We start from the raw sequence: 12,537 nt of genomic DNA, 5'->3' as shown, positions 1-12,537 counted from the left end.
ACCAACCCATCATGTAAGTAACCACAAAGCTACAAATAACAATATTTTAGGGACACAACGTTTATCTATCGCATTTCACTGTGAGGATGTATGAAGGCAAAGCTAAAGAGAGAATTTTACAATGGAGAACACTGATAATCATATGGACTGCTCAAATCCCCAAAACAGATGAGCTTAGCAAATCAAGTGAAGTAAAAAAGGCCCCACTTTCATCCAAAAGTCAGAACAGGTTACAGACAATAGCAAACCGTTGGTGTCCCATTGATGTTTATGGAGGGTAAGCAGCAAAAATAAATGACTTCCTAACAAGCTGTGAAGAAAGTAAACTGGCTGTTGGCTGCTGCTGTTTGCCATAGAGTTTGGATTTCTTTGCTGCGTTCACAAATACAACAACAACAACAGGTTGGGTTTAATAATTTTGCTATCATCAACCTGTACAAGGCAGGGAAGGGTAACATACCACTGAGATGAATGAAGCTATGTTAAGCTTTGTATGCTCCTCAATTCAATAGTTGTAGCAAGAAATCAAGCACATAAAAATGATTGCTAAAAAAGAAAACATACTGTTGATTCACAAAACAAGAATACCCTCTATTTATTTTAGAAAATGGACACGCATATACACATTTTATTTTAAAAGCTACTTACAGGCTAGGTTCCTCTTCTTCATCTCCATAGGATTTCAGATCTTCACCATCATATTGTGGCAACTCTGGCATTACCCTATGACAAAAATGAGGGAATTCAGTTTTACACATTAAATATGAAGCCCCACCAAGCATAATATAGTAGTGTGTGGGCATATTAGGGTGTACATGGGGTTCTGAAAGTGTACCATGGCATACAACGGCTGAAGCAAATCACAACACTTTATTTTCAACACCAGCAGCCAGACAGCATGGCATTACCAAATGAAAGTGCATACATTGGCATTGAAACAAGGGTGACATCTGTATATTTAACCAGCATCGATTGACAATCATTCATCCCACATCCCTGGTGTTGAGTTCCCAATACACCACTCAGTGCGGGCTGTCTTAATCACCCCGTCGATTGGCTCTCCTCGCGGATCAGATGGGGCTTAATGGGGCCCAAATATCTTTTGGCCAGCTGGCCGCAGTTACCGTAGCTATGAATATCTCTTCCCTCTCACTTGTATACACCAAGTCTTTGAGCCATTCCTGACAAGTAGGGGCAAGTGCCGATTTACACCGGCGTAAAATACACTTTTTGGACACCCCTGTCCAGCCTGCATCAAGCAGTACAGCCTGGGAACCATGCGCCTATTATCTTCCCCACCCGTAATTACCTCAATGAATTGATAAGTTTCAGTTTCAAGCAGAAAGGATGGCCACAACTGCCAGGCAGCAGCTTGAATCCGGTAGTAATGCCACAATTTTAAGAAACCATCGCCAAGCCTGGACCACAACTCATAAACGGACACAAATCTGCCACCAGGAAACATTTCCCCAATCGTCAAATGCTCCTCTACCCCCCAGACCCAGCGTATTTCCACGTCGAATGCAAGTGGGTATATACCTGGATAGTTCCAAAGCGGTACTATATTATAAAGAAACGGAAGAGCCAACCTTCGATAGATACTAGCCCATGCATTTACCATAGTGCGCACAGGATTGAAGGTACAGGAATCTACGTACCGGTCCCTAAAGATTACTGATTGTAAGTTTGTGGGAGCAGCCCTGTAGCGCTCCAATGCCACATGGACCGCATCCCCTGTAGAAGCGTACAAGTATCCGGCAAAGGGTGCCTGCGTCACCAGATAATACAGTACAAAATCTGGTGCGCACAGACCCCCATGCGCATATGGTTCAACCAGTTGTTGCCAACTAATCCTAGCTGCCCCCTCCCCATTTAAATTCCAACGCAAGTGATCTTAATTTGGTGAAAAAGTCCCACCCGGGCCATATGAGAACATTACAGAAACAATACAATACGTTGGGGAGCATGAGAGAGTAAGCTTAACCCACACTGAATTTAGCCCAAAGTATTTGCAAATATCCAGCATGATTGTCCAAATACAAGGATTTCTGTGACCTGGAGACGACTATACCCAAATATTTGTATCGTTCAGGAACCCATTCGAACCCCATTAGATCTGGCGAAGGCTTCTCAGCTTCGGTGAGTGGGAAAAAGCTCAGATTTTGTTCTATTGATTTTGTATCCTGAATATACAGTGAATTCATGGACAGTATCCACCATGGGGACCAGGTTAATCTCTGGGTCCCCGACATACACAGGAGTGACATCAGCGAACGAGATGACCTGCAGGGGACCCGATATACGTATACCTCTGTGCCCACGTAATGTTCTAATACGCACTGCTAAGGGTTCAATAGTAAGAGCAAAAAGCAAGGGGAAAGTGGACACCCCTGCCGAGTGCCCCTCCCCAGATGAATCCCCTGTGAAATGTTGCAGTTTGTGCGGACCCTGGCCACCAACTTTGACTAGAGCAAGCACACACAATTAATAAATTATTGCCTAACACCATAGCGCTGCAGGACCTGAAATGGAAACCTCCACGACGCAGAGCCAAAAGGCTTCTCAGCATCCATGGAGGGCGCTGCCGCCCTGGCCTGCTGGTTAACCTGGGACATGATGCAAAACAAACGCATAAGGTTCGCAGTGGAGTTACCAGGAATAAATCTGGACTGATCTGGATGCACAAGGAGCATCATATATTGAAGTAACCGGGAGGAGAGTACCTAGGCGAATATTTTCGCATCTACATTAATTAATGACAAAGGCCTATATGAGGTCACGTCCGCTGATGGTTTATTAGGCTTTAATAAAACATGTTATAATGGCCTCCCGGAGGGAGGGCAGAAACTCCCCAACCTCCAGTGTCTCCTCCAATGTCTGCAACAATCTGGGTGCCAACTTCTGCTTGAACTCCTTATATAATTCCACCCCAAGTCCTTCCGATCCAGGTGCCTTACCTGACGCCAACGCAGCATAGCCTCACACACTTCCTCTATCGTTATCGGATTATAAAGGGCCAGTCTGCCCTCCTGGGTGAGCTCTGGCAGCTCAACAGCAGCCAAGTATTCCTCCAAGGCAGTAGCGGTACACTCCTCTGCGTTGGCATACAACCTAGCATAATAGTCCTTAAACACCTTGTTTACCCCATCGTTGGGCACAACAACATCCCCAGATGGGCCACAAATACCAGTAATGGCTTGCAACTCCCTCTCCACTTAAACTGCCTGGGCCAATGGTCTTCCCGATTCCCTGTATGCCCTGGCCCTCAGAGGCACAACCATACATCTGAGTCGTCAGCCAGCTCTTGGAACTTCAAGAGGATCCCCTTAATCACCCTCAATAGTGCTATATCCTTGGTCAACCCATATTCATTTTCCAGCTGCCTCAAGCACCGCTCAACCTCGCTGAGTTCAGCCCTGCCCAGCCTGAGAGTTTATTGCAGAGGCAGATATCAATTCACCCCTTATCCAGACCTTAAATGTCTCCCACACCGGGACACAGAACCCTAATTAATTCTAAAGAAGTCTTATCCTGCAGGGTGGCTAGCAACCCATTGTCCAGCAATATGGCTGGTGACATACGCCACAGGAGGCGGGGCGCCATTGTGAGTGCAAAGCAATGGACAGTACAACAGGGAAATGGTCAGACATCGTACGTGGTAGAATTTCACAGCTTCGTACATCAGGAAGCAAAGCAGTTGACAATAACCAGTAATCAATTCCGGACATCATATCATGTCATGTACAGTGGAATAATAGGTGTACTCTCCAGCATTCGGATGAAGGCAGCGCTAGATATCAACCAGCCGCAGCTGCACCGGGAGCTGTGGAGGACCTATCGAGGACATCATGTAGGATGGTATTAAAATCCCAACCCCAGATGAGGGGGGGTTATGTGTAGCTTGGGCAATTATCTCGAATATTGAATTATAGGAGGCTGGGTCCTCGATATTAGGGCCATAGGTATTAACAAGACCAGGTTTGTTGCCATACATCTTGCCCCATACTATCACATAACGGCTCATTGGGTAAATCACACTACTCACAACCTGAAATGGGATAGAGCAGTGAACCAGGGTGATGACGCCCCTAGCCTGTGAGGAGTAATTGTATAATATTTTGGGCTAACCCATCTCGGGGCAAACACCTCATGTATGCTCCCCAAAGCATGTGTCTCTTGAAGCAGAAGCACCTTAGGTCGATGTCTAGCAATATAGGCCAATATCTTCCATGCCCTGATCGGGTTATTCACCACCCTCACATTACCCATAAGAAGTGTGATGGGCTCCCCATCCCGTTGATGTCAGAACTCATCATGTTCACGCTCCTTACCACATCCCTCCAAACCAATATTCTCACGCCACCACAATATATTAGTCAGTCTATCTGTCAAACCTTTAACTTTAACATCCATCCCTCCGCCCCCACCCGCAGTCAACCCAAACCTGACAGTGTCATCCCACAGCACCCCACATTGAGCCTCCAAGGAAAACAGTGCCAACAGCAACTCAACTCTTCAAACAAGGGCTGCCCGAGAGAAAATCAGTACGCATTCATACGCCCTCAAAGAGTGTACGAAATAGGGCTGCAATAAACAATGCAGAAAAACCTACAGACACCACAGGACGTCATTGCAGCTGAAGCCAGGGGGCAGGTAGCCACAGAAGAACAACCCCCCAGCCCCAAACAATTCCCTAGCACCAAACCAATACACCATCAAGTATTGGGTGAAGGCTTCTGCCCCAGAGGATGAGAGGGGTCGGGTGGGGGGGGGTGTGGGTTGAAATAGCTGCTTCAATGTACTGCATAGCGTCTCCTGGGGTCTCAAAGAAATGTGCCCTGTCACCATGCAGAATATAGAGCCTTGACGAGAAAAAGATGGCATACTGGACCGGTTGCTCCTGCAGCAACCGTTTGACCGGGTCATATGGCTGGCTGGCAGCGTGGACCCCAGCCAAGAAGTCCAGATACACATGAATAACACTGGACTCAAATTGGAGCAAGTCCCTCTCTCCAGACAGACGCAATATGTGGTCCCTGTCATGATAATTTAATAGTCGCGCCAGGCTTGGGAACAGGTACCAGGGCTCGGTGTGCGCATTCCACCAGAAAGTGTGCTGAGAAATAAACATCCTCAAATAAAGATTTCAAAAGGTCCACCACAATTTGCTCCATGGGCCCCTTCACTGCCACCTCCGGCACTCACACAATATGAATATTATTCCGGTGGGAGCACGATCCGAGGTCTTCACACTTCGCTCTTACTGCAGCGAGCTCTTTTGTGACCCCTTTGAGCAGCTGATTGAGCGACAGGAAAGTATCTTCAAGTTGCCCAATTCTTGTTTCTGGTTCGGTGCTGCAGCCATTTCTTTGTCCATCCTGGCCTTCAGGGACCTAACATTAGCCACGATATCGTCCAGCTTGGTGTTAACTGAGGCAAATCCAGACTGCATTGCCGCCATCAAGGGTTACATCCTGGAAAGCGTTACTGTCTCACCTGCCAAGACAGACTCAGCAGCTGGTGCAGTACTCCGTGTTCTGCCAGGGGTACTGGCAAAATAATCCATCGGGTCGCGCTTTTTGGCTGCCCCCGTTGTCATTCCTGATGCTAGAGATGGCTCGACAGATATATCCTCCTCCAAGAGGGCAGGCCGTGAGGACTCAACAAGTGCCAGAAAGGGGTCTGGAGCCTGTACTCCATCCCACCAAATAAAATAAAAGCAGGTATCCTCCAATCCAGTCAAGCACCTACCATAAGGGCCTTCAATCAGGCACTGCACCATATCAATATGGGCTCCAATAACCAAGAAGGCCTGAATGGGGCTCATCTACACTCCCTCACTGTGTATATGCAATTCTGATCCTTGAAAGTAGTGGGGTAAACATAATAATAAGACACCAGCACCAAGTCCACACAGACTGCACCTCCAGATAAGGTGAATGAACACAACAGGGGCCCACAACGTGGACCGCTACAGGGCCGGGCCTCAAGAAGGAATTATGACTCAATCCACGCTACCTGCAGTCTCCGAGTAGCTGGAGGTCGCCAGGAGACCCAGATATGCTGCCCGACACAGCAGGGAAAGGATGTAAGCCCGGCCCTCCGATCCGCCAAGGAGCGGCCTGCTCACCAACACACCAACCAACACACCACAGCAGCCCTGCTCAGAGCACTTCAGACAGTCTAGGAATGTCAGGCCCCGCGCCACGGATCTACAGCATGGTCACACGCCGGGTTGCCATTGCGCAGCACACCGACAGGCCGGCGCTGAGACAGGAGAGCCAGGCTCCACTGACTGCCTACAGACGCCTCTGGCAGGGATCAAAGCGCAGATGCTGCAGCCCGGGCCGGTTCCATGTAATAATGTCGCCACAAATACCTTGCCATGCAAAAATATCGCCAAAAAATGGCCGTTTTTTGTGGCGACATTATTGCATGGAACTTGCGGGGGACACCCCCCGCAACCCCCAAACATTTTTTTTCTTTTTTTTTTTTGCCCCTGTCCCCATATATATGGTCACCCAAATAATATCGCCACAACATTTTCCCGGCGGTATTATTTACGGCGACCATATATATGGCGATCTTATTACCTGATACCCCCGGGCCCAGGATCCGATCTTCAGAATGCAGTCACCTTCCGCAGCCGGTATGGGCTCGCCCCACCACTCACGCCGGCGGGCTCCACCTCCAGACCTCAGTAAGAACGGGTAGAATGCAGGATAGTCGCTGACAGGATTTCGTTCGAGCAGGAGCCTCACAGTCAGGCGGCAATGTCAGTTGCCGCTCAGCAGCGCCCCCCACAACAGCTGAAGCTTAAATGAGGCGATGCCATGGTATACAAGTTTGTGCATGGGCATAGAAGAGTGTACCAGAAAAGATGGTAGGTGCTCTCAGACATGATGGCTGTAGCCAGGGGTACAATGCCAGCACCTTTAATTATGATGGCAATATCTAGGAATGTGAGGCAATATTGTGAGGCTGTGCTGAGCATATAATGGCAGTACCTAGGTGCATACGGGTCTTGAGCATAGATTACTGAAACTATCATAATTCTAGTACTGTTGCATGCAATGTTGTACTTAGCAAATGATGACTAATTGGGAATGTAAGGATAAACAGGTCATATAATGGGCATGCCTGTGTTTATGAGGCTTTAGGAGTCTTTATTCAGGCATATGTTGGCTGTTAAATGGGCACTGAGGATGCATCAGAAAGATGGCACTAAACAGGGACATTAAGCTGACCATGAGAATGAGATGGTGTACAAGGGATTTTAATGGCTTTATCTAGGATATGTGAATTTTCAATATAGTGTTTGCTTGGTTCAGTCATGAAATACCAAGTACAGTCTTATACTCTGCAACAGATATAATACACTCTTGACACAGAGGACTTTTCAAAACCATTATTACCTCGTTCAGGATCGGTTCGGGGTCCCTAATCTAATAGGGATATTGGTTACCCTGAGGATGTCAAATCTATGCCTGTAATCAGGGTATAAATTCTGGCAAACTCCTTGCCTACAGTCAACAAATAGGAAGGGGTTGACATGATTGCCTATAGGTCTAGGGCTTTGTCTAACAAGCAGGATTCTCTCCAAGGAACTGCTCCGTCAACAGTGTAAGGATTGGTCACATAAAATATTGGGGTGGGTATGCCTATTCTGGCCCATCTAGTGTAACACAAAGTCTCAAGAATATAGCCTGATGCTGCTGCTTATTTGATTTACTCAGTCTCAAGGCTACAGAACCCTTCTCGCTTCTTATCTCTCAAACCAGTCTCAGGGTTGTAGCTCACAGCTTACCTCTTGACCTTGCCTACACCAAGTACTTCTCTCCCCTTACCTGTTTCTAGGTTCTCGGTCCCGGAATAAAGTAGAGTGGTGGGAGCATCCCATTAGGGACTCAACATTTTGCCGACATAACAGGGCACAAGTGGCAAAGTGAAAGTGGTAAGGTGTCTTGAGGCACTAGGGTGAATGAATAAGCAGGCTTCTAGTGTTCACGTGGAGGGGTGTACAGAAAATAAAAGGGGTCCTTCTCTCAAGGAAGTTTGTAATGTGAACACAAGGTTGCAAAGCTGTGGAACTTTGCCATTCTCGCTTTCTGGCGTAAAATTAGGGTTTGTGCATTGTATTGCTTTAACTTTATGAAACAGGATTGTAATTGTTTATTTATACAGTGCTTAGATACAGGTGGAGTGCTTCAAAGCACTTCAAGGTGAACAAGGGAAATACAGTAATCATTCTTAGGCCTTGAAGTTTCTGAATGATCTAACATAAAAACTAGCATACTAGGCCTGAAAGAATTTCTTCTAGTGCAAGTGCATTGGATGAACCCGGTTGCACATAGGAGTACTCGGGGGAAGACGCTGTATACCTATTCCAGCAAGCGCATTGCATTACGAGTGGGCTACCTGGTCGCCAAAAGCCTTTGTGGTGAATGAAAAAAGAGTGTTAGAAGAATGACTATCACAATCCACACATGCTGTTTTTTTATTCAATGTCCCAGTGAGCTCAATCTCAGGCTGAAATATTGTTGGATCCTAGTTGCAAAAAGCACAAGTAGTAGGAGCTGGGGGTGAATGCAGAGCACTTCCCATGAAGAGGCGTGTTTGTATATGAACTTGAATATTTTGTACAAGCTGCACAGGGTGCTCCAGTCTAGTCTCGGCCAAGGATAACATCTCTCAAAAATGGGGTAAAGCGGACCAAACATAGCAGATGTAAAGTACATACCCCAACCAGGAAACCAGATTTGTTAGAATGTTCACATATTGTTGGAAATATTTATGATTGTCAGTTTTAGATGGCAGGGTCCACAGCACATGCTTAGCATGAGGAAAATCATACTTCTGTAACGCTCACCTGATTCTCGCAGAGGCGCCGGTCTTGACTGGGCGACTACCGTATCTTCAAAGGTGATGTGTAGCACCCGGTTGGCTCTTTGGGCTGGACCTCTGTGCACTGTATGCCTGACGTGTAGAGTAAGATGTCTGCAGATAGAAAATAAGGGGTTAATGAACTGGGGTTATTGGGGTGTCCCTATCTCTTACCTCTTCTCCTCTCCTGTAGACCCCCAAAGGTTAACGCTCTCACCTTAGGTAAGTGAATGCCGAGCTCTCCATCTGCCTCGGGGCAGGGTGCTGTAACCAGTTTCTTCACTGGATAGGTAGCGCAGGCCTCTTGACTTCAGAGGACTGCTGTCCGTCGTTTACTGCACGAACGGTAAGTTTCGAGTCATTCAAATGTCTGTAAAGTCTTTAGTAATGATGTCTCTTGTTTTGCAGGGTTCCGGCGATGGCGGATGACGGGCTGAAGTGAGTTGAAGATGGAGCCCGTGTGATGAATAGAAGCGCCTGGAAGCACGTAAGTAAGCGCTTGTTGCCTGCTTCACGATGCGCTCTAACTGTCTTTTTATTTTGCAGGTACGAGTTCGGAGCAGCTGCAGGGTGCCGGAATACCCACTGGATTAGATGTGGAAAGGAGTAATGGCACGTGAGTATTAAAGTTCCCCAATGTCTTAAACGCACCTTGTTTTGTCTTTCAGATGCGGGATGCAGCGCCGAAGGCCTCCGGAGCGTGCAAAGAGTTGGTAAGCTTTTGTCTTTCAGATGCCGGAATGCAGTGTGAAGACCTCCGGAGCGCACAAAGAGTAGGTAAGCCTTTGCCTTTCAGATGCCGGAATGCTAACCTGTTCTTCCTTGTCTTTATAGGTGTTGCTGAAGACTGGATTCAGGATGGTAAGCCTTTGCCTTTCAGATGCCGGAATGCTAACCTGTTCTTTCTTGTCTTTATGGGTGTTGCTGAAGACTGGATTCAGGATGGTAAGCCTTTTTCCTTAGGCCCAGGACCGGATGCAGAAGACACGATGAGCGTTCTGCTGCAGAGGTTGCAGAATAACGCAAAGCAAGATTCATCCACCGGGTGTGGTTTAAATAGCCTCCTGTAGTGCTTCACTGTGTCTCCTTCCACAGTCACGCCTAGGTAAGAAAAGAGTTCCTGCTTTCCAGAAGAGTTCCAGTGTTCTGAATCTAGGGAGTGGCTCCAGCCCCACACAACAGGAAAAGTAGTTCCAAACAGAAGGGGATCAGAGGCTCAACTGGCAGGCAAGTAAGCAGCATGGTCTGCTGCAGGTAAGTCCACCCAAGCATTATGAGCCCGGCGCTTCCAGCGCTGGGACTGGGCATATTTATGAGCCTGGTGCCACTGGCGCCAGGACTGGGTCCAAAAGGTCCCAATTGGGACTGGTTGGCACTCGGAACCTGGGTTATGGATCTGCTTCCAAGGGAGTTGGGAAAACCCTGACCTTTTGGAAGCAGAGATCATGACAGTACCCCCCCTCAAGGCCCCTCCCAAACCGGGCTTCTCCGGGGGTTTTGGCTTGTCAGGAAATGTTCGGTGAAATCTTTTGATTAAGCGAGGAGCGTGGACATATTCAGCAGGTTCCCAGGATCTCTCTTGGGGGCCGTAGCCTTTCCAGTCAATTAGGTAGAATAGTTTAGATTTGGAGATCTTGGAGTCCAGAATGCTTTTGACTTCAAACTCGAGTTCTCCATCAACTAGGATAGGTTTTGGAGATTTGGTTAGTCGGGTTTGAGGTTGCACGGGTTTTAATAGAGAGACGTGGAAGACCGGATGTATCTTCATGTGCGGGGGCAAGTCCAACTTGACCGCTACTGGGTTTACTAGGGTAGTGATGGAATAGGGACCAAGGTATCTTGGGTTGAATGTGCGTGGCCCTTTTAGAGATAGATATTTGGTGGATAACCAGACTTGATCCCCTACTTGATAGTGAGGGGCTTCCTTCCGATGTTGATCTGCTCCTTTCTTGTATTGTTCTTTAGCCCTTTGAAGGTGAGAAACAGCTTCCTTAAAGGCTTGGGTGATTGTAGAATGCAGGTAGTCTACTGCTGGTGTTTCAAGATCTTGGAGGGGATCCAACTCCGAGGTTCGAGGGCGACTGCCGTACAAAAGAAAAAACGGGGTTTTCCCAGTTCCCGAATGGACAGAGTTATTGTAGGCATATTCGGCTATCCAAAGGATATCTTTCCAAGTTTTTTCAGTTTGTTGCAGCATGCAGCGTAAATACTGTTCCAGAGTTTGATTGGTCCTCTCGGTTTGTCCGTCGGTCTGAGGGTGGTGACTGGTCGATAGTCTCACATCAATTTGAGCCGACCGACAGCAACTTTGCCAAAAATGAGAAATAAATTGACTACCTCGATCCGAAATTAGAACCGAAGGAAAACCGTGCAGTCGGACGATGTTTTCGAGAAATTCTCGGGCCAGAGTTGCTGCTGTTGGCAAGCCTTTGAGCGGAATGAAATGCGCCATCTTGGAGAATAAGTCCACGATTACTAGAATCGTATTGTATCCGGAGCATGGAGGTAGATCGGTGATGAAGTCCATAGAAAGCGTATGCCAAGGGCGAGGTGGGATGTCAATAGGGCGTAAGAGGCCTGCTGGTCTTTCCTTTTGACTCTTGTTTTGGGCGCATACTCCACAGGACATTATAAAGTCTCTGATATCTTTCTTCCAAGACGGCCACCAGAAGTAGCGCTTGATCTTTTCTGAGTTCTTGGCCATACCGGGATGACCTTCGATTAAAGAGTCGTGATAACAAGAGATTACTTTTTTCTGTAAATCTGTGCTGGGTAGTTATAATCGTTCTTGGAAATACAATAAGTTGTCCTTTACTGCAAAGTCCTTTCCCTGCAGATGCCAATTCTGTATGTCTGCTGGAGTTACAAGTTGCCTGGCTTTATCCTTAACTTCCTCTATGGATTCGGTGGCGATTACACCCAGAATTCTTTGTTCGGGAATGATTGGTACAGGTTTAGGGTTGATCAAGTGTTCTTCCACTCCCATCCGAGAAAGGGCATCAGCTTTACCGTTCTTTGTACAAGGTCGATAGGTGATTATGAAGTCAAACTCGGCAAAGAATTATGCCCAACGGAGTTGTCTAGAGGATTGGGCTTTTGCGGTTTTCAAATATTGCAGGTTTCGGTGATCCGTAATCACAGTAACGGTGTGTCGGGCCCCCAGCAGATAATGCCGCCAAGCCTTAAAGGCAGACTTGATAGCCAGAAGTTCCTTGTCAGTAATCGTGTAATTGATTTCAGGAGGCGAGAATTTGCGGGACCAAAATGCCACGGAATGCAACTGATTGGTTACCGGGTCCTTTTGTGATAGAACTGCCCCCATGGCAAGGCTTGAAGCATCAGTTTCCACGATGTAGGGGAGTTCGGGGCGAGGGTGTTTTAAGATTGGTGCAGAGATAAATTTAGTCTTCAAATCCTGGAAAGCTTGTTCCGCCTCGGTAGACCATTCAAAACGTTTGTTTTTCTTTAACAAGGCAGTGATGGGCTGGACTATTCGAGAGAATTCGGGGATAAACCTGCGGTAAAAGTTAGCGAAGCCTAACATGCTTTGCACACCTTTTACGGAGGATGGTGATGGCCATTTGAGAACTGCATCGACCTTCTTTGAATCCATACGCACTCCGCCAGGTGATAATATGAATCACAAGAATTCAA

General features: G+C 47.2%; 1 protein-coding gene across 1 annotated transcript in view; it reads right to left on the bottom strand.

Annotated features, from left to right (window-relative positions):
• LTN1 (listerin E3 ubiquitin protein ligase 1) overlaps positions 1 to 12,537 on the bottom strand; it is a 1,629,727-nt gene that overhangs the window by 187,859 nt on the left and 1,429,331 nt on the right. The window contains exon 24 of the mRNA XM_069636371.1: positions 649 to 723. Coding sequence (XP_069492472.1) covers positions 649 to 723 — 75 coding nt within the window. The remainder of the gene's footprint in view (positions 1 to 648; positions 724 to 12,537) is intronic.

Source organism: Ambystoma mexicanum, chromosome 7p, assembly GCF_040938575.1.
Source record: "Ambystoma mexicanum isolate Mex_15411 chromosome 7p, UKY_AmexF1_1, whole genome shotgun sequence".
Lineage (NCBI taxonomy): Eukaryota > Metazoa > Chordata > Amphibia > Caudata > Ambystomatidae > Ambystoma > Ambystoma mexicanum.
Note: the sequence above shows the minus strand (reverse complement) of the source record. Positions and strands in the feature narration are given on the sequence as shown.